Raw genomic sequence first — 23,283 nt, 5'->3', positions numbered from 1 at the left:
GTCACTTTGGGTCAGCTGGAACAAGGGGGAGGTTTTTTAAAGTTTAAATTGCCCTCGGCGAAAATGGTCACATGGCCAGTGGCCCCGGCCCCTGATCTCCAGACAGAGGGGAGTTTAGATTGCCCTCCACGCCGCCGAGCGGCGCGGAGGGCAATCTAAACTCCCCTCTGTCTGGAGATCTGGGGGCGGGGCCACCAGCCATGTGACCATTTTTAAGAGGTGCCGGAACTCCGTTCCACTGCGTTCCTGCCGAAAAAAAGCCCTGAGTGTATAGAAGCAGACTGTAGTTCAAATTATAGTGTTGGGCAAACAGAGCAAAACAATTATATTTACTCATGTAAGAGCTACTGATTGATGGTTTTCCTGTGTTCAGGAGATCCTGAACAATGCTACATTCACAGTAAGAGATTAGCAGTGGGCTGCCCAACTCCAACATGATACATCTGTGAGGACAGTGACCACCCAAACAGATAGGAAGATATGCCATTAAAGAGAATTAATCCTCCCACTCAAGTAAATTAAGATAATATAATTCAGTTCAGAATATTCAGTAGTGTACGCCGAGGTCCATGAAGTCCATGGAAGCCAAAATAGAAGAGGTCACATCCCTATATAAGCACAGCAGAACGTGAACACAGCTGCTGCCAAAAGTCTAAAACAACACTGGATGCAATGAACTGCCTATCATGGCCCAGAATGAATAAGGATTAACCAGAGCCCGTTTATAATGTGTTTATGCTTAGGCATATATGCTTAGGTACAGCAATTCAAAGAGTTTGTTCTTGCTCCTATAAAGCGACAGGAACAGAATTCCAAATGATAGAGGAGTTTAACAGGTATGATCACTCCTTATTGGTAGAAAGTAAATAAGGTGCCATTCAAAGACTCCCTTTGGAGTCTTTGAGGTTTTTGACTTTGATACAGGACATTAGCCTTGAAAACATTCAGATCCCTATTAAGATGTGCAGGGAAAAGAGTTCTTAAATGTATGATGCTCAATAGATCTTGAAGAACAGTGTTGCTGGGCACAACAATTCCAAAGCTATCAAGTACTTTCAAGAGACCAAAACACAGACTGCATCTGAGTCTCTCCAAAAGAGCCATCAGTTTTTCTACTAAAGAGTTCTTTCAAATGGCAAGTCCTCTTTATTAGGCCCAATACCTGGCACTAAAGAAGGTGAGAGAAGCCAGACATGTCAACATAGGATAGTCTAGCCTGCTATGGCCTTCAAGTCTGTTGGCATTCTGGCATGCAGTACTCATCTGTTGCTTTATTAAGAAAAAGAACAGCTTAAAACATACAAGCCAATCTCTTTTTATTGGGGGGGGGAGTCAGGGAAAGAAAATCTTTACACATAAAATACGGTCTGTTCTTGCTCATACCACATGTGCGTGGTAATTGAAGGTATGCAAAATAATGCAGTAGAAAAATAAAACTGCTCAAAACATCAGGTTTCCTACGTTCCTTACCCACCGAGATCAAGTGTGAGTGTTGGCACCCCTTAACTTGTAATACTTCAATAACAGAGTTAGGAACTATGTGGTTAAACAATATGGAATAGTATTTGGCGTACCCTATGGGAAGGGGTGATCAATTCCTAGTCCCAGGAATGTGCCTAAATAGCTCAGCAGGATGATGTAATGCACTGTTCATCTATCAAAACTGGACAAGATAAGGCATAGGGTAGCTATAGAAAAGAAGGCAGCTTGTTTAATTTTATATTCTGAAGCAATAGTTTGATCCTGGGAAGGTGGCCTTGAGACAGGCAGAGGAGTTGCTCCAGTATTTCGTTCCAGAGGAGTAGCCATGTTGCATGAAAAATAAAAGGAATCTTATGGCATCTTAAAGATCAACACAAAAGTGACAAGTAAATGGCAGAGAAATGCCAGAGCTATTTTTGGCAGAAGCAAAGTTCTTAATGAAGTAACGACTGTTGTAGGAGATGGGCAAATAGTCCAGGAGAGATGTCACACAACTAGAATATGCTGGGCACCATCCTCAATCCAAATGGGAACATCACAGAGTTCTTCTGAAGGAAGGCCTTGCTCACTGTATGTACCCAAGAAACTGATAAGCTTCGAACTGCAGAATGCTATGCCAGAGAACGGAAGCTAGGGATCTGGAGGAACAATTTCTCTTCATCAGTCAACGTGGACCAGAAGGACAAGTAGTCTGTAGACAAGGAAATGTGGCATTCTACAATGATGCCACTGTGGTGAAACTCAGCTCAGGTGATTACAAAACTATCCACCTCTCCAGCATCTGTCCCTTCAGACTAGAAGCTCAGAGAAGCTTTTTATACAGTCCGTGAAAAAAAGCCTTTAGATCAGAACCCTGTTATTCAAAGGAGGATACTGTTGTGGTCTGCAGGCATAAATATTGAGTTCCAGAAATCATTGGGCTGTTTTAGTCAGTTGGGGAGGGAACATGCTTGGTCCTACCTTTCCTGCTGAGAGGTGGGATGAAGCCTATCCCCAAGAAGCTCACATGAAAATTTTTGTTGCTTTTTTTTGTCTAATAATATTTGTGGGAGTTTCTTATAAGCAACTTTGAGTCCCCAGTGGAGAGAAATGCAGGATATAAATATTTAAACAAATATCTGAAAGACTGCCTCTCTGTGCATTAAACCATTTTCTAAATGCATTCCTTACAGCAGTTTCTCCTCTTGGTCTCACCATCCCCCTTTCTGTGGCATATTCTCTCTCTTTCAATTCCCAGGCCTTTTCACCCACTGTCCCTGTATTATGGAATGGATTACCAGAGGCAGTTTGGAAAGCACCAAACATACACGGTCTTTCATAAGGCCTGTAAAATCTTCAGCAGGGGTCTCTTTTGCGAGCTAGGTTTTTAAAGTTCAGTTTGAAGGTGTTAATTTATGTGGCAGACAATTAATTTGATGTTGCTTTCTTTGTGAATTTCTATATTATACTTTTATAAAATTTTAACTCTACTGCTTGGCCTATGGCCATTTTTGTAAGGTATGATGGGCTAAAGTGGAAAGGCGGGATATAAATGTTTTAAATAAGTAAACTGGAGCCACTGGATTGGCTGATGCAGCACAAAGTTCTCTCAAGAAAACATTTTCCTTGATACCCTCAACTTGGAGCTCCATGGGATGGTCAGATACTATGACCACAAACTCTTTTCCCCACAAAGATGTCCTATGTTTAGAAAAATCACGCCCAACGTGGGAGAGAAACAAGGAAGGAGGCCTGCTCAACTAACAGACAGACAGAGATTCTTTGTAACACAAATAGGAAGAAAAGGAGCTAATACTGCTTCTAAACAAAACTCCAGAGAAAGTTTCCTGAGTTGCTGCTGTTGCGGTAGTCAAAAGAAAATTGAGCAGGAAGATGTTCACCCTGGACCTCAGATTCAAAAACTGGGAATATAGTGAAGTAGATTTGAGATACAAATCAGCAGCACAAAGCAAATATTGCATTAGACACAATGTGGGTGCTACAGTGAACACCACCCTTGGTCTCACTATCTTTCCACACAACTAAGAGAGCTCTGTGTTCATCACCCACCAAGGCTAATGGAGGGGCTGCTGAAAGCCAGAATATCAACAGGTTGAGTAAGTAGGCAAACAATCTCAAAGACCAATCAAAAGTTCTGGGGCTCCTTAAAGATCAACATATTTATCCTGGCCCAAATCCTATCACTACAGTTTACTTCCCAAGCACAATATGTTCAACTCTTGTCATTTCACTGCAGGTATACAGGTTTTAGGGATTTCTCCTAAGTAGGAGTTTTAAAAGAAAAACTAGGGGGAAATACTTTTAAATAAAAGCATTCTATTATTTAAAAATCCTGAGCACACACATGCAGCATATGCTTTAATGTTTGCAAGCAAAAAAGGAAGGAAACCACTTTCAACACATTCCAGTTTCTCAGTAACTCAGTAGTCAGCATGTTTTAAGTACTTTACACCCCTTTTCTTTTGAGCTATGCTCCTGCTCTACCAATTGGAAATGATGGGCAGCTGTTCTTTCTTTTGTCAAAAGATACACACCAGACTACAAAGGAAAGCATTTCATTCAGTTGTTGATATGCTTAAAGTGTGCAAACAACCATTTCCAATTTGACTTTCAAAAAACCATAAGCCAGCCCCTTTTCATTTGTGATTCTGTTTCAGAGGCAAATAGTACTCTTAAATTTGGAACCTCCATACGCTGTGTAGAGTGTTGCATGCAAGGAAGACAAAAACACCCAAAGGACCATAAAAATCAACAGTTTCACTATGCTCAGCAGTGAGGTTTGATGTATATTGTGGTATTCCATACTTTCTGAAAAACTGAGGCAAGGGCAACAAAGAAGATAAAATAGCACCTTCAGAAGGTTCTAAAAGGAAGAGTTGAAGAATCCAAATACAGTCAGCCAGGAAAAGAAGATACTGCAATCTAAGGGCAGGGGAGAAGATGAAGAGGGAAATTATCTCAGCCTAACCTGCTTTGCAGAAGGATTGTGATGATACAATGAGAGAATTTAACATGCACCACCTTGAGCTCCTTGGGGAAAGGGGTAGGGGTTGATATATGCAACACACAAGTATTTTCTGTCTCACAGTAATCTCTATGGTCACTTGATGGAACAAAGAAAGCAAAGTTTAAAAAATAAGAAATTGTATAAGAGCAAATGGCCAAGGGTAATTGTGAAGATCAAGCTAGTTATTTTTTCAGCTGTAATCTTCACATTATTGCTAACAATTCTTTGGATCTACAAAAATGTAATCAAACCAACAGCACAAGGCAGAATGACAGATTATTATTTTTTTTTTTTACAAATGTACTACTTTTCAAGCTGATTGTGTTCTTTTGTGTAATGCAGCTGGACAGAAAACAAACATCTCTAGAAGCCTGCTGTAGTTGTATCTGTATAAAGGGGTTCAAAGTGTGCCTGAAACATATACAAGTTAAAGCTTCCCAAATGCCAAAGCACCTAACAAGGACTGTTGCCTTGAACTGTGATCTCTGCAGCTGAATTCCAACCATGAATATTGTGGGAAGAAATTTCCACCCTCCTCTATACAAGAAATGCAGCTTGGCATTCCTGAGATTTATTTCTCTCATATCTGGCTCTATGCACACCATTCCCTCTTGTGGATGGTGAGTTGTAAAGCTAACATATTAGTTCTCCATGACTAGAATTTTGCCTGTAAAATTTTTCAACCACCAAAGCTTTGTTACAGACAGAAACACACAAAATATTGGAGAAGAGAAAGGGACAACCTCTTCCACCTTTTATGTCCACCACATGCCAGCTCTGCTTTGGTCTTTTCCCTCTACTAACAGCCACCCTCCTCCGTCACAATAAGGCATCACAAAGCCAAGTACAAACCTGCAAACACTTACCCTGCTCATAGGCCTCCATCCCACTCTGGTCAAGGGTTTAAGAGCACCAAAAGGCAGAAGATAATAGAGAATAGTCAGAGGCCAAGAACGGAGTTTCAGAGCAGGCCTAGACATACAGCTCAGCTGGCCCAACCTTCGCCTCAGGGCCAGCTGGGGAAATTGCAACCTGTAGGATCACACATACACACACACACAAGATGGTCAGCCAACTCTAGTTCAAGCATCACCAGCTCGGTCAATCTGAATTATATCTATGGTCTGATTGATTCTCATGCTTTCTCCCCAAATAAAAGGCTAGTGCATACCAGGAACAAGGGAGCACCAAACATGGCACAGAACGCTAGCCACATAATCTGGAAACTACTGCTGTTATAAACAGGAGCAAGACCATCTTACCACAAGCTGGTCTATCTAGTTTACAATTCACTTTCAAGAACTGCTCAAGAAAGGCTTTTCCCGCATTCAACAGAACAGTAAGCAAGAACTGGTTCAGAACCACTGGACTGCTAAAGTACGGATCATGAGGTCATGAACTTGTCTGCAGTAAAAGAGGATCTGGAAGTGAGGGTGATACAAGGTGTTATTGTGATATATAGAGGTAATGGCCTTAGAGACTCGTATACTTTTAGTAGGATGAAACTGAAATAGTCTACCACCACCTCCTGTTGTTTATTTGAGAATCTGTGGACCTTGCAGACACTAATTCGCCAACCACTGCTACATAAAAGAGGAATCTTTTGGCCCAAAGAACAGGAAAACCTGTTCATGCAAATTAGAGAAGAAGTTACTAATGCCAGAAAACTACTAAGCGGGAGACAACCAAGCTGTAGCAGGTCCTGAGTTGGATCAGGAATGGGTCTTACAGCTACCCTCCTAGAAACGAACAGGTTTGGCATAACTTGCTTGCTCTCAACAACTGAGATGCCCTTTTTTATTTTACAAAATTTATATCCTGCCTTTCTGCCCTCACAAGGGCCATCAAAGCAGCTAACAAATTAAAATACACATAATAAAACTAAATTTTAAGACCATTAAAACCAACCTGAAAAACCCATGTCATTAAAACAATTAAAACAAGAAACACGTGCCTCTGAAGTGGCAGTCCAATTCCAAATTCACTGGAGTCAAAAAGTGACTTCTGAGTATAGGCAATGAAATTGTCCTAAAACTAGATAAATTCAGACAGACTGAAAGACCCTTCCCTAAAAATTAACACATCTGCTACTATGCACTAAAAGACTTTTCAAAAATTTTACTTCATTAATACCTTGCCTTTCTCCCCAATGGGGGGGGGGGCAAAACAACTTACATCATTCTCCTCCCCTCCATTTTTTCTCATAACAACCCTGTAAAATAGGTTAGGCTGAGAGTCCGTGACTGGTCCAAGGTCATCCAGCGAGCTTCCATGGCAAAGCAGGGAATTCAACCTGGGTCACCTGGATCCTAGTCCACCACTCTAGGCACTACTCGACACTGGCTCCAAACCCTTGGGCCTCCTTGGCAGGTGTGTGGCAGGTTTTGGAGCAATATATAGCTTGCTAAGGGGCTGAAAGCAGATTAATCTCATGCTAATTAAAACAAAAGAAAATACCACTACACAAAATCCCAGGATGGAATAGAGGAACCTTAGGGAAGCTTTGCTAACACATTCTGGCGAGGATATGGGCCAAGAGTGGAAGTTAAGGCATATATAACCATTTTTGCTCAATAAAGAGGCTTCTGAAGCCACTTGCACTACACAACCATATTTCAGAAGAGTCAAGGCAGGAAAGATAAGTATTATTAGCCCTCCAAAGTGAGGGTGGAGGGAATGGTGTTAAAGGGATCTCTGGCTACAGCTTGCCATCCTCTCACTGCCCACTGGCAGAGGGTAACGCCAGAAGCTCAGAGGACATGGTACCATTCTTGCCTCCATCTCCCCCCTTTCACTGCAGACAATCATGGGCCAATCCCTATAAAGCTGCAGCCTGGCAGCTTGCTGTAAAGCATCCTTGCTTGCTGCTGCGTAGCCTTATCGCTTAAGAATCCCTCCCACTGTTTTCTTCTTTCCCCACTATTCAAATAAAATTCAAAAGAAAGAAAGAATCTTCACCGACTCCTTGGTTATAATGCAACATCTTCCTCTTCATTTGCCAGTCAAGTGTATAAAGAGCTTTATATCAATTAGGCCAAACAAAGGCTTTGCAGACAGCCGCCTTTCTTCGTGCCCATTTTACCCTCCCTCCCTCTGCCACCTTCTTGCAAAGCAAAATATATGCTAGACAGTACCTGAAACGGGCTCTCCTACTTGGGATGTCCCCAGCAAAGTCAGCTGGGCCTGGATTTTCCAGCTGTGGGTGCTGCTCCCCGGCACAGCTGCCGCTGCCACCATTCCCTGAACGCAGCCTCCGGACATGAATTTTAACTTTGCGGAGGTTGCAGCAAGAGGGAGGAGGGTTAGATAAAGCTTTGCAGCATCTCACCATTTCCCTGAGTGCAGCTCTGGTCCCTGCAGGGTGTTTGACTGACACATCGTCGGTTGTAAGTCTCAGTCTCTCTCTTCTTGTCTGCCTCCCTTCCCTCACTCTCTCCGGCAAAAGAGGAAAGATGCGTTGTCACAGTTCCCAATTTCCCCCGCTGGCTTTTCCTCCGACTTGCCCCTTTCTCTTGCCCTCTTTATGATGGTTTCAGCTATTGCAAACAAACAAGCATTGTGTCATAGTTCAGCATCTTTCTGCAGAGACAAAAACCAAGCGTTTCCCCACACACAAGCCCTGCTTTGTGAGGCACCACTTCAGCCAGGGGCTGCCATCGAAGCTGGGGCCTCCAATTAATCTTGAGCTGCTGAGTACTGATGCACTATTGTCAGAGACACAGCCTGTTAGCCTCGCACATCTCTCCCAAGAGCCAGGCTGAGTGCAAGCAAGGCTGATAGGGGAGAGAGAAAGAGACGGAGGGAGGAAGAGAGGGAGGGAGGGAGGGAGGGAGGAAAGGAGGGCGGGAAGGAGGTAATTCCCAGCTTCGACTCTGCACTGCAGTACCTCCAGCTCCATCAGTCCTAGGCTGCTGTGCAATCCAGTCTGCATGCAGCACTTGCATTGCCAGACACTCATTTCTATCCAACACTGCCCAGCTAAGAAAGACATCCATTACAAGTGGAGCCCGTTTCCCACCCTGGACAACAAGAAGCATGATCACCTAGCTTGTGGAATCCAGCTATTCTTTGCTGCATAGCTAGGAACTAACGGACGCTGCAAACATATTCCAGAAACAGATCTTGCAGCAGCTTAAGAACTGAACCAAGAAAGCAGTACACTCACATTCAAGAACCCCAATACGGAACCTATTTTGCAACACAAATGTATGAATATTCATAAGATGTGAGAGGCTTTCCCACTTCTTCTTGAAAGGCTGCAGATTAAACCCTCTGACCAGGTAATCTTCACATTCCCCCGTTCACTGGACCAAGATAGTAACAGATAGAGGCCAGTGCAAATGAAGAGGGCACAAGGCAAAGAAAATAAACCTGCTCATGTTTGTCCTCATTATCAAGCTAATAGCAAAGCAATGTGGACTTTTAAACCAAGAAACAGCACTTGGTGACCAAGCTGTAGGAAGAGCAGTTTGGCTTAATTATCGGTACACCAAAATGCCAGCAATATGAAGTAAGCAATATAAAGAAGTGCTTATTTCTTTTGGAAAGAAAGGATGGGACACATACACTGGATGTCATTAAATTCTGACAGCAAAGTTTTTTAAAATTTTTAGTAAAAGTATCAAAGCTTTCCAGTGGTTATTTACACTTGAACTTCAACAATTTACAGAGCAAGTATACTTTCATGTAGCCTACTTTCAGTGAAACTTACTTCCACATAAATATTCTCATTATTGCTTTCAAACTAAGAGTGCACCAATTGTTCCTGTATAGCCTTACTGAAGTGAATGTGAGATATGCAAGAGCATTCATTCAATGGGGCTTATACAGGACGAATTCCTAGTGGATTACATTCTAGCCCTGTATCAAAACTTAAGTCTTTATTGCAATCCCATATTCAGAAAATAATAGAATAACATTATTATGCACTTACATCTGCCCACCCACCCTCTCCAGACAACACTGATAGTTTTTTCAGATGTATCATCACATGTTCTTTGAACTGTCCAAATATCTTCTCCTTCCTTCTGCTGTCTGAAAGTCCCAAAGAAGATAAGTGATAAGGCATACAAGGGATTTAGGGGAAAGGCCATCTACAAAGTTCCATCAAATGCACAAAGCAGAAGAGAGAAGGTGTACCTCTAAAATAAATTATTTTACTAGTAACTATCAACAAAATCACCGAGCACACCAGGGATTTTCACAAGCGTCATTTAAAGGTTACATCTACTCCATACAGATCCACACGCAGAAACATACACCAGTCTCCCAATCCTAGCAAAGCCCCAGACTGAAAAACTGCACAGCCCAGTAGATAAGCAGCAACTGGTGACAGGGTGCCTCGTGAGAACAGGAGCGAACAGAACAGTATGGCATCTTATCATACATGGCTAGGGGCTGAAGCACTGAACCAGGAATGACCGAGTTCTACTGTCTATGGCGATGCAGGAGAAGTTCCTATCAGCACATTAGGAATTTCTGCAAACTTTAAGGTGCAAGCCAGACATGATAGAAGGAGCCACATATTAATGTAAGTGTTCTCCCATTCAGATGTAACACAGGGAATGGGGGTTTTCCCTCTATTTTTTGCAGAAAACATACGTCCTCCTTACCTCACCATCCTCTGTTGTTTTAAGAATTTTTCTCCAAGTCTAGGTCTGATACCAGAACAGATATAAGCAGGAAGAAAAATGCTTCAAGCAATGGTGTGCTGCAAGACGAGGAGAGGGGTACAGTTTCTCTCTCCTCAACCCCATGCTTCACTTTCTGTTAAAAACAGGACCTCCCCCCAACACACAAATGCGCAAATTTTACACATGAACAAGAGAACAAGTGAATAAAATACACACTGATCCTCCCATTTCAACTAGTTTGACCCAAAGTTTGCAATGAATCTTTACTAACTCTTTCACCAGGCTCCCAAGAAGAACAGGCTGACCTTTCAGTCCCTCAAGTGGAAAAAGTTAGATGGAGGAAAACCTAAAGAATGTCTCCAGGTCTGCTGTTTGTCCGATTTTGACGGATCGGGGGGGCCCGTTCCGTGCCACAGCCATGCGCCAGCTCTGCCGGAATTTGGGGATCCGGCAGGTGTTCACCTCGGCTTACCACCCTCAAACAGACGGGTTGGCAGAGCGGCTGAACCAGACCGTCAAGGAGGCCCTGAAGAAGATGACGCGGGACAAGCCTCACCAGTGGGACTTGTACATCGACCCGCTCATGTTCGCCCTCTGGGAGACCACGCAGGCCTCCACCGGCTTCAGCCCATTCGAGCTGCTATATGGGCGTAAGCCAAGGGGGATGCTCTCCCGGCTGACGGAACGCTGGGGGCCCCGGGCCAGCAGCCCCGCGCCCCCCATACAGGAGTACGTGAGCCGGCTCCGTGACCGGGTGCAACAGTCCCAAGCGGAGGCAAATCGCAGACTGACTCGCACCCAGTCAAAGCAAAAGGCCGCCTATGACCGGGGTGCACGGATGAGGACTTTCCAGGCCGGAGAGAAGGTCCTCGTGCACCACTCGGTGTTCCCAAGAGAGGAAGGGGACCCATGGAGGGGTCCCTACCAGATTCGAAGGGTGCTGGGCCCCACCACCTACGAAGTCCAGTGTGGGGTTGGCCGGCGTCGGCGGAAGACCCTGCATGTGAACCTCCTAAAACAGTGGCACGAGCGCCCGAAAGAGGAGTGCGGCGTGGCTGAGGACCCACTAGAGCTCCCTGACAGTGTGCTGCCTTGGACCACTGATGCCCCGGAGTTTGAGGAGCCCAAGGTGGACCCTCAGCTCAACCCAGCTCAGAGGGCCCAGCTACAAGACCTCTGGGCTCGGATTCCCGGGGTCTTCTCCCGCAGGCCGGGCAGCACGAGCCTGATCCAACATGCCATTCCAACGGACCCGGGGCAGACAGCCCGGGCTACCTGGCGCCCCATCCCCAGGAAGCGGTGGGAGGCCGTGGAGAAGGAGACCGACGAGATGCTCAGGCTTGGGGTAATCGAGCCCTCGCGAAGCGCTTGGAGGAGCCCGATAGTTTTGGTGCCCAAGCCGGATGGGACCACCCGATTCTGCATCGACTATCGTGAACTGAATAAGGTGGCCCAGTTCGATGCTTACCCCATGCCCCGAGCAGATGTGTTGGTAGACCACCTAGGGTCTGCCCGCTACCTGTCGGCCCTAGACTTGACGAAGGGCTACTGGCAAGTGCCTGTGCGGCCAGCGGACCGGGAGAAGACAGCCTTTGCCACCCCACGAGGCCTCTTCCAGTTCAAGAAGATGCCGTTTGGTCTACACGGGGCAGCTGCCACGTTTCAGCGGCTGGTGGACCAAGTGCTGGGAGAGTGCCGGGCGTATGCAATGGCGTACATAGATGACATCATCATCTTCAGCCCGGACTGGCCCACCCACCTCCAACACTTGGAAGCTGTCATGAGGGCCCTCCAGCGAGCCGGACTACGGGCTAACCCAAAGAAGAGCCACCTGGGGTTCCAGGAACTCCAGTACCTGGGCTTTGTGGTCGGGGGAGGCCGAGTTCGCCCACCACCAGACAAGGTGGCCTCAATAGCTGATGCCCCCCAGCCCCGGACCAAGAAGCAGGTCCGACGTTTCCTGGGACTACTGGGGTATTACGGGCGGTTCATCCCCCACTTTGCCTCCCGAGCCGCCCCCCTGACAGACTGCTTAAAGAAGGGGCTGCCCAACCGGTGGACCCCAGCACTAGAAGCAGCTTTCAAGGACCTGCGGTCAGCCCTCTCTAATACCACAGCCCTGTGGAACCCGGACTTTGACCGACCCTTTACGCTGGCCACAGACGCTTCTGACACCGGCCTTGGGGCAGTCCTGACTCAGGAACGTGACGGAACCGACGTCCCCATCCTCTTCCTGAGTCGGAAGCTGCAGCCCGCAGAGAGGCGCTATGCAACAGTGGAGCGGGAGGCCCTAGCGGTCAAGTGGGCAGTGGGGGCCCTGCAATACTACCTGGCCAATAATCCCTTTGTCCTACTAACGGACCATGCGCCCCTGCAGTGGCTCCACCACATGAAGGCACACAACCCCCGTGTGCTGCGGTGGTACCTCTCCCTCCTCCCCTTCCGGTTCACCATCAAGTACCGCAAGGGGGCGCAGCATGTGGATGCGGACTTCATGTCCCGCATGTTTGAGTCTGACCCTGACCCCCACAACTCAAAGCTAAGCGGGGGTGTGTGTCCGGGGTCTGGGTCCCAGCCCCCAGACTTGGTAGGAGGGAACAGCGGGTCAGCCGGGCTGACGGGCAAACAGAGGGGGCAGCCAGCAGACAGCAGGTCAACTGGTCAGCCAGCTGACAGCAGGTCAACCAGTCTGACTGGCAGGCAGAGGGGGCAGCTGGGGTACAGCAGGTCAACCCCTCCCACAGGCAAATGGAGCCAGAACCTGCCAGTGCCAGGGGCAAGGGGCAAAAGCCCAGGGCCTCAGGAGGCAGAGGGAGACAGAGAGAGGCCAGCAAGTCCCACTCCCCTAGGAAGGGAAAGGGGGCTAGGCAAGGTGGAAGGGGGCAAGGGCAGAGGGACTGGGAGCCCAGCAGTCACCCACCCAAAGACCTTACCTGAGGAGGAGAAGCAGCAGCAGCCCCAACAACCCAAAGCCATGCCCCAGCTAGGAAATAGTAGCCTGGCCCAGGAGTTGCCAGAAGCCAAGCCACTCCAGGTGGGGCTATTGGAGGCACTCTGCAGGAAGCCCTGGGCAACCAGCCAAGGAGCCGCAGCTGGACCCACCTTCAGCCATCAGCTCTGCCAGGGAGGCTGGGCTGCTAGCCGGGGGACTGCAGCTGGACATGCCTTCAGCAATCAGCCAAGGCAGGGAGGCTGGGCAGCCAGAGAACAAGGCACAGCTGGTGCTGGTCAGTGGGGCCAGATCAGCTACCCCAGCTGCAACTGCTTGGTGCAGCCCAAGGCCAGGCTGGAAGAGGGGTGGGGCAGTAGAAGGAAGCCCTATAAAAGCTGGCTGGGAAGAGCCCTGTGGTGGTGGGTGTGAGTGAGGAGTGATGATGTGGAGTGAGAGCAGTAAGATGCAAGGGTGGAGGCTTGGAGGAGAGTTCTGGAAGGAGGAGATGAAGGAGGACGCAGAGGGTAATCAGGCCAGGTTGAGCAGGCCAGCGAGTGGACTGAGAGGGAGTCTGGGTGAGGTATACCGCCCCTCCTTCCACAGAGCAGGGTCCTGCAGAATCCCTGGCCCCCCTGTGATGTCAGGAGCAGACTGCCCAGTGCCACGCCCAGCGGCAGCGGCGGCAAGCCCTGACACTGTTCCCCTCTTGCATTCCTGACACGCAGGGGCTCCCACACTCAAGGAATTTGCTCAGCACTTTTCTTCCAGCTCTCTCTTCAGAAACCTACTCCACATTTGCCTTCCTTGCAGAAAAACCCAGAGAAAAATTACCCTTCCAAGGCATATTTCATTCTAACAATATCAAAATTAAATGTGTCTAAATGTGCACCAACAGGAAAGTTTTCTGCCAACACTTTCTGAACTTCTACATTAGCCTATGTGTTGCTCCAGTGTGTTGAAAGCATTACTCACTACAGCTTGAAGACAGCTTTAGTCGTGGGGTGCACATATTATAAAAATGCATAAAAAGGGGAAATCACTTGGTCCAGACTATGAGAGATCCTTCCTTCTACTTTCATTGTGCAGCAGGGTTGGCCCAAGACATTTTGGTGTCTGAGGAAAGAAATCTAAATAGCATCTACCTCCTCACTATCATCAGTGATCACAATCCAGTAGGAAGTTCTACTGTTCAAAAGGATGTAAGAATATGTGAAGAGTTTTACTGATTAGACTAAAGGGCCACCTAATGCAGCATCCTGCTTCCAACAGCAGCTCACCAGATGCCTTTAAGAAGCCTGTAACATAGCCCTCCCCCTTATGTAATCCTCTAGCAACCACTGGTATTCAAAGATACTCTGCCTCTGGACGAGGAGGTTCCATTAAGCCACTGGCTGATTCCGCATATGTTGGATAATGCAATTTCAATGCACTTTATCAATCGTTTGAGGTGGATTTTTTGTTCCGCACACAAAAAAATCCGTTCCAAATGATCTATAAAGAGGATTGGAAGTGCATTATCCAACATGTGCAGAATCATTCACTATGACTAACAGCAATTGACCAATCTATCTACCAGGAATGTCTAATTTTTTTTACAGCTATGTAAACTATTGGTCGCTGCCATTGCTTGCAGTAGCAAATTCCACTAGTAATTGTGTATTGTGTGAAGGAATGTTTTCTTTTGCCTGTCCCACATCTACTGTGAGTCAATTCCATGTTCTAGTATTATGGGCGAGGGAGAAAAAAATTCTCTCTCCACCTTCTCTACACAATTTACAATTTTAGAAATCACCATCAATCCAAGTTGTCTTTTCTTTCAACTAAAAGGCTACAAATTGTTCAATCTTTTGTCATGAGGAAGATGGAAGGTCCATCAATTCACCAAAATACAGCCAAATAATTGCTTAGTCAAATATTTGATAAAGCCAAGAACATCACTGTGCAGGCGGTAGCTTTCTTTTTTATTTCATTTGCTAGGAACATCAGAAAAATATTCATGTCACCTGTCCCTGCAACAGCCTTATACAAGCCTTTCCAATCCAGCAGCACAGCAAAGCATGGCCACCTGCTAACTGCCAAAGAGGTGAAGTGAACTGTTGCATGTAGCACAACTACCTTTAAAACAGAAATAAGAAAACTTACAACTATTTTAAAACACTTTAAAAACATTTAAACAATAGGCTGATCTTGATGTTCTTGGATAAAGCCCAAACAACTGTTCAATAAACCATTCATATGTATAGTAATAAAGTTGATTGTTATATTGTTTTTACAGTTTTTTAAAGGTTAAGGTTCCTTGTTTCTTTACAAATATTTGACCAACATCTGAAGAGTCAACTGACCGAATCCTTTTTGAATGGTGAAAAGGTCAACCCTACCCTGATCATTTTGGTTGCCTTTTTCTGTACCATTTCTGCTCACATTTCACTGAAATGAATGGGAACAGTGCGCTATGGTCTTCAGACACTAAAGAAACTATATGATCCAAAAGATCTAAATATTTATCTGCCCATCCCTAACTTTCTTTGTGTGAGCAAAAGTCTTGAAAGTGTGATGGCCTCAATTCCAGGCATTTCTGGATATGGATTATCTAAAAACTCTTCAATCTGGTTTTCAACCTGAGTATAGAAGAGAAGCTGCCTTGAATGATGATGATCAACTCTAATCAGCCAACAGGGTCAGAAGGAGATGCTTGTAGACTACCCCTTCCCCCAATGGCCACTGGCCTATGGAGCACCACAAACAGTGACGGGGGTTTTCTGGAGAAAATTTCCAATTCAAACTTAAATAAATAATTTAAATATTTAAATAATGTTAGCAAAAATTAAACGCAGCTCAAGCAAGCCTTTATTGGCATATAAATTAAATGTTAGCAAAAGAAAGCAAATATATCATGTACAAGCCTAGACCATGTACAAGCACTGGGGTTTTTCCATGTTTCGTATCCCACATTTAGCCCATCTAACATGACTGATTTGAAGCACAACAGTACTGTGCTGCAAAAAGCAGAGACCGTGTTTATATATGCGGGGTGGAAATTTTTTTCAGTGAAAATTATAGCATTGGAAAATTTTCTCCCCCGGCACACTGACCACAGGATTCCATCTAGTCTTCCATGCTACATGAAACCATTGGGAGAGGAATCCAGAGACTTACAGCAAAATATCTTCATTATGCTGGTGATACCCAGCTCTGTCACTCTCCTTTCTATTAAATTCTAGGGATGCAGGAAAAACTCTGAACTAATGCCTGGAATCAATGAAGGGTTGAATATTAGAGAGCCAACTGGCAAGATGGTCTGGGCAAGTCTGTGGATTGGGGATAAAAGCTGATTTGGGAAGAAGAGTATAACCTGTTCAGGACAGAATCGTACTCTCCCTAAAACAACAAAATCAGAGTCTGGATGGAAATGCTCTTGGATCTAATTACTGTCCTGGATAAACAGACTACAGAAGTATCCAGAGTATCTTTTTTCACTTTAGGATTATTGATTAGCTGTATGGCCATTCTGTGCTGTGTCCTGTGTCTTCATTTAGCATATGTCGCCACTCATGTTCTATAGAAATGAAAGGCAGGATATAAATTTCCTGAATAAATGAAGTTAAAAATGGGGTTTACGAAACAGAACTTCCCACTCAATTATCCCTCAACAATTAGATCTGTCTTCTATTCTGCTGCTCTTAATGCATCTGACGAAGAGAACTGTGATTCTCGAAAGCTTATGCTACAATAAAATTGGTTACTCTTAAAGGTGCTACTGGACTCTTTTTTGATGCTGCTCTTAATGGTATCCAAAATTTACCACCTGTGATAAAGCCATCTCCGTTCTGAAGCAGAGCAGATGGAACAATTCAGAGGACAATTACTTCATCTCCAGACATCTAAGATGGTACTTTTACATCTGAATTTCTCTTCTGAGCTCAAAAGTTGCCCTGCAGAGCTCCCCTTACTGGCATCACTATAACTAGACTCATGGGCTAACAACTGCTTTCTGAAAAGCCTTGGTGTGAGCCTGAAGCCTCCCACTGAATTAATCAAGAATTCAAGTTGAGGGAATAAAGAGAGCAACTAGGTACAAACCTCTGGAGGGGAGATTATTGTCTCATAACAAGCCGTTAATTTGCCAGCAATACAACTCTACTACACTCTATCAGGTCACATAAGCATCAAACTCAGCAACCTCATTTAATTATTCCTCAACTCATTATGGTCCAAACTTTCTCCCCAGAACTGCAAAAATATTTACCATTGAGATTTCCAGGCATCAGAGGCTGGGATTAAAATTTATCTATGGTGTTATCTGATACAGGTTTTAAACAAGAATCCTCTTCATTCTGGAGCCTAACAATCATGCATTCCAAAACAATACCATTTTTCAAAATGCAGACTACTGGGTGAGTAAACCAAGAGTCTGTTTTGCATCAACAAGGCTACTCAAGGTTGTCTGTCAGTCCTAAAACAGCAACTTAAATCAATCACTATTCAAGGTGTTCTAGCCACAACCTTTTTATACAGACTTTGGAAGGTAAATCCAAGGAATGTCCTAGATTACTATTTGTTATTTGCTTTTTTCCCCTCTCTGCCAAACACAGATACCATCTGAAAGGCCCATCAAGCATTCACTGTATTATCCAAACTTCCTGCAAGGAGACTTACATTTAATTTTAATTTAGTTATTTTATTTGTTACGATCATAGATCAGCCAACAAGAACACAGAAAGGAGACTTAAATTTTAAAACTGCTTATTTTTGTCAAATGCTGTTTCAAGGGTCTGTTGCATAAGAAGTCAGCTTTTCTCTCTTATTTTGGAATTTTTAATACATAATTTAAACAAGCAGCTCTGGGCAAGAAACCCCTTACCCTGGCCTTTATTGTCCTTTGCTAGAAAAAAAAATGTGTGTGACTTCTTTTATCAGAGCTAGCCTGAACTACTTTTGACTGGGATGTAGCATCATAGATCCTCTGCATTAACACTTGAAACTAATTTATTTGTTATATTTACTTTTCATCTTTCTCATTAAGGCCAGCTTTGCTACACCTGATGGACTGAGCCTTGCTTAACTATGGCCATGTTGATGCATACAACAAAACAGTAACAGGCTGCTTACTAGAAACTGACATTCTCTGAGTGACCATCTGTGCAATTCCACATAATAGTTCTGCATCAGTGAAGACTAACATTCGAACATTCTGGAATCCATGCCTGAGAGCTGGCATTCATGTCACTCTTCTCAAGGGGAGCGGGATTTTTTTCCCTTTGAGCATGCCTGATAAGAGCAAGCCCCTACCTGGCATTCCTTTATGACTTCCCTGGGAATACCCCATGTAAATTCTGGAGACAACAGCAGGGAGGAAGGATTATGTGACCACACAGAAGGCAGTAGCAGGTAGTAATAGAACATTAGTAGCAGGTAAACAACTGTGTTTTTTCTCAGTGATCTCTATGCAAATACATATATGGGAGCTGACATAAACTGGAGGCAGGTGCTGTTATCCTTAATGATCAAGATATTTAGGATGCATCAGAATATGCTCTAATGTTCATAAAGACTGATGGATTAGATCAAGCTCTGGAAAGGAAATAACCTTGGGAAAGGCAAGAGAGAGCAGCCATGTCTCAAGCCCAGAGATATAGGAGAAGGAGCCTTGCAAGGTTATATTAATGTAACTAGATACTGTCTAGAAATAATCCAGTATAAAAGCTATCATGGGAGGAAGGCGAATGGCTCTTTTTGGGATTGACAAAATAAAGGGGGGAAATCAAGAGGGTAGCTGTATTAGGTTATTAACAGCAAGAACACAAAGCTTTCGGGCACTTTAAATACTGATGCATTTATTCTGGTATTTATTTTGGAATTCTGGTATAACTTTGTGATTTAGAGCCCAAAGAAAAAGATGGGTGACATTTTGGAAAACAGCCATTCTATTGAAGCAGAAGGCCAGTGTGTGAAGGGCAAATGCCACGTCATTTTTGGATTTCAGAATTATGACTGAGAGAGGCGTAGCATAAAACCATTTTAGGAAGAAATGATGTATCCAAACAAAAGACTACCTTGTCCTTGTCCCAGTAGAGACAGAGATGTGATAGATTTAGAAACAAGTTACATAAGCTTGCTGGACTTCTTTGCAGAAGAGATATATTACAAAGTAACCAAAGATTCAAACAGTCTAGGCATTACTGCAAAAAGGATCAAGGCAAGAGTAGGCACTCTTTCCAGAGCCCAAACTAAGGCTTCAGGTAGCAGTAGCTAATACTGTTCATATTTCTGCCCCGTTAATGTGTAAGGTAGGAGATCAAAAACATCAAATAGTATCAACATCAAAGCATCCCCAGGTGGAAAGAGAGCCAAGGTATCTCCCTCTCCTGCCTTACCCCCCCCCATTTAGTCCATCACCCAAAGTATTTTTATTCCACCCCAATCAATAACTTTCAGTACTGGATCACCAACAGTTTATTTAAAATAATTCTATACTACTTTTCATTAAAAACTCATAGCAGTTGCCGTTCATTAAAATTTCATATACACTAAGTAATTAAATCATTGTCAGATACTAGAAGAGCCACCGTTCAGTCAGATTTAGGTGGGTAGCCGTGTTAGTCTGCAGTAGAACAGCAGGATTTGAGCTCCTTCTGACTCTCAAAAGCTCATACCCTGAAAATTTTGTTGGTCTCTAGGTGCCACTGGACTCAAATTCTAATGTTCACCCAAATGCTCTTCTAAAAATCTCCTTCCTGAACTTTTTCCTTAATTGCAAAGGGAAGGAGCAGCCTTACATTGTTGGCAGCCTATTCCAAAGGGATGAAATTGCCACAGAAAAAAAATTCTTGCCCAGGCTGAGCTGTTAGAGCAGGAACTAAAAGCAGACCCCAGTGAAAAGACTGTAGGGCCCACGCAGTCTGACACTGCAAGCAGTGATCTTTCAAGTAAGTGGGTCTCAGACCTTAAAAGGTCACTGAACTGAACCCCAATACAAACCAATAACCAGTGTAGTTGATCTAATATTCCTGTAATTTGATTGACCTGAGTTACTCCGTTAACAAGCGTGCTGCTGCTGCATTCTGAATCAGGATCTAGCAAAGCTTGTGATGCCCTAATCCAATTACCTCCCCGTCAAGAATCACTAAAGTCAACAGACTCAATATCATGACTAGAAATACAATCACAATGGTGTGGGGTGGCAGCAGATAACTGGATGGCTCAACAATATCAGATACAGAGAGATGTCTGGAAGAGAGGTATCCTGTAGGTTTAGCCGTTGGAAGCCTTGTAGAAATGGAAAACACCAAGGCAAGTAAGGCTGTCAAGTACCAACACTGTTGAAATGAACGTTCTGATGCTAAGGCCGATGATGTTGGTCTGGGGGTGGGTATTGATAAGAAAGGGGTCAAGACAAAGCTGTCAGAATTGAAAAATCACAAACCCAGAACTGGTATTGAGGTTACTTGGAAAGAAGTTGTGGCAGTCAATGACAGAAATTGCAAGAAGAAATGGACAAATTATCAAGCTGATAAATCTCCACTGCAAGATGTGACATAGTAGTCAACACGATGGAGCTGGAGTGCCACTAGGGCCCTATAACAGCTCTTAGGTTTAGGACTGTGGGCATAGTTTGTCTTGAGGATCATAGGTACAGAAGGGACTGACCCCTTAGGAAACAACCTTGTAGTCACCATTCTCAAAAAGAGTCTCAGATCCTAGGAGAAATCAGGCAGATATCCTGCAATGTGTCTCGCTGGCCCTCAGAGTTTAAACATTAAATGGACACCTTGAGATGCACTTCAATTTGCAGAGGATATTCTGGGGATTAGCATACCCCACCAAAACTTGTCCAAAGCAGACTCTGTGGAGACACGGATGACTGGTATCAAAGTACGGAGTGTCAGTCCTGTAAGCGACCTCAGTACTCTTGCAGCCATGCCCAACCATGAGGCAAGAGTAGTTGGCTGAGTGCAGCCACCAAAACCACATGCTGATCTTAGGAACAGTGTCTGCCTTCTTTCCCTTCTGCTCAAAAGGAGAATAGTTAGGAGCTGAATCAAGGCATAAAAGTATTCTTCCACATCCCTCAGACTCTGTATTTGAAACTGAGGAGGGATAGTTTGAGCAAATGAAGCTGGCATTAGAAGCATTGACATAAGTGAATTGCAGTGATGACAAACTTAGAACCAGGACCAGAATTACTGCTTGAGAAGAGACTGGTTCTTTAGTCTGAATGGCTGTTTCTTCTTCTTCTTCTTTTTTCCCAGTTTCTGAGAGCAACAGCATCACCAGTCAAGAACAAGGTCAAATTGAATGATTACCTAACAAAACAGAAGTTACCTAAAATTATGGAGGAACAACATCAGGTGATGAATGGCCCAATAACGTTTCAAGAAGTGGTGAAAGCAATTAAAAAGATGAAAACGGGGAAGTCACCAGGCCCTGATGGACTATCTGTCCAATATTATAAATGCTTTGAAGATGAGATTTTAGTACCCTTGCAAAATGCAATGAATTCAATTTTATTGGGAGGAAAGATGCCAGAGACTTGGAAAGATGCTAATATTACATGGATACCTAAAGAAGGGCAAGATTTTACATTAGTAAAAAATTATAGACCTATATCATTGTTGAATAATGACTATAAACTATTTACCACGATTTTAGCATAAAGACTTAAGTATGTTCTCAAAGACTTTATTCATGAGGATCAAAGTGGTTTCTTACCCAAAAGACAGTTGAAAGATAATGTCAGAATCGTATTAGATATAGTGGAATATTTGGATAAACATACTGAAAAACAAGCAGCTCTAATTTTCTTGGATGCTGAAAAGGCTTTTGACAATTTGAACTGGATTTTCCTGTTTGAAGTCTTAGAAAAGATTAATTTTGGGGAGAACTTTATGAGTGAAATCGATCCACACTTCACAGAATGCCAGAATTACTGTTAATGGAGAACTAATTAAACCATGTAAGATCAAAAAGGAACATGTCAAGGATGTCTGTTGTCACCACTCCTTTTCATTTTGGTGTTGGAGGTTTTGAATAGAGACATTAGACAAGAGGAAAGAATTAGAGGCATAACAATTTTAAAAGAGTCATACAAATTAAGAGCCTTCACAGATGATTTAGTTTTGATCCTGGAAGATTCATTAGACGGAATTGAAATATTGATGAAGACACTGAGAGAGTTGGTACTCTGGCAAGTCTCAAAATAAATGAACAGAAAACAAAAATGTTAACAAATAATATGGATATTAAAAAACAGGAAGAATTGATGAAAATAACAGGTTTTAAGGTTGAAAAAAAGGTAAAATACTTAGGTATCACACTGACGGGGATGAACTGTATGCTATTTCAAAATAATTATGTTAAGACATGGAAAGAAATCAAAAAAGATATGTTAAGATGGGATGGAATACAGTTGTCCTTGTTGGAGAGAATATCAGTTATTAAGATGAACATTTTACCTAGAATGTTATTCCTCTTCCAGACAATACCTGTGTTAACTTCAGATGTACCATTTAAACAGTGGAAGAAGGACATTTCAACATTTACATGGCAAGGGAAGAAACCAAGAGTTAAGTATAAAATTCTACAAGATGTGAAGGAGAGAGACGGCCTAAGCTTACCGGACTTGAAAGTGTATTATGCTGCCACATGTCTAATGTGAATGAAGGAATGGATGCTTCTGAGAAATGAGAGGCTCTTGACATTAGAAAGTCATGACCTGAGACTTGGATGGCATGCTTATTTGTGGTATGACAAAGTAAAGGTCAATGCAGATTTTAAAAATCATTACATTAGGAGGGCCATCCTGAGAATTTGGAATAAATACAAACTGAGATTATCACAGAAGACAGTCCTTTGGATTTCAACACAGGAAGCATTTTATAGAAGGGAGATGACTACCAAAAAGGGATGGTTAACTAACGGAGACTTACTAGAATGCTCACAAGGAGATGGTAAATTGAAGACAAGGGAGGATTTAATAGCTAAAGATTTTAAATGTCAATGGTTTTTCTATGCTTAATTTCTAGACAGGGGTGGCACAAGGATTTCTGGCGCCTGGGGCTGCCCCTACATGCGCATACACACACCCCGGACTGCGTGATGACATCATCACACAGCAAGCTGGCCCCATTGGCCGGTGGGTGGCTGGGACAGCACAGAGAGGCTGCCCACGCTCCCAGTCGGGCGCGGCGGGTGGCTGGGGAGGTTCTGCACACCACCTCGGATGCCTTCCG

General features: G+C 44.0%; 1 protein-coding gene across 5 annotated transcripts in view; it reads right to left on the bottom strand.

The window, feature by feature from the left end:
* The window catches only part of PISD (phosphatidylserine decarboxylase), a 66,806-nt gene that overhangs the window by 10,986 nt on the left and 32,537 nt on the right, over nucleotides 1-23,283 (bottom strand). For 3 of the 5 annotated variants that reach the window (XM_054996318.1, XM_054996319.1, XM_054996317.1), the window contains exons 2-3: nucleotides 7,818-8,025; nucleotides 5,356-5,521 (exon numbers count right to left, since the gene is read on the bottom strand). The exons of 1 other annotated variant lie outside the window; for it this stretch is intronic. In XM_054996318.1, the coding sequence (XP_054852293.1) occupies nucleotides 5,356-5,521; nucleotides 7,818-7,867 (216 nt within the window). In that variant the 5' untranslated portion in view covers nucleotides 7,868-8,025. Of the gene's footprint in view, nucleotides 1-5,355; nucleotides 5,522-7,623; nucleotides 8,026-23,283 lie in introns of those variants that run through there. One more of the 5 variants, XM_054996315.1, reaches the window with a different exon arrangement.

The sequence above is a fragment of the Eublepharis macularius genome, chromosome 13, assembly GCF_028583425.1.
Source record: "Eublepharis macularius isolate TG4126 chromosome 13, MPM_Emac_v1.0, whole genome shotgun sequence".
NCBI classification, from domain to species: domain Eukaryota; kingdom Metazoa; phylum Chordata; class Lepidosauria; order Squamata; family Eublepharidae; genus Eublepharis; species Eublepharis macularius.
This window is presented reverse-complemented; position numbering and strand designations above follow the sequence as displayed.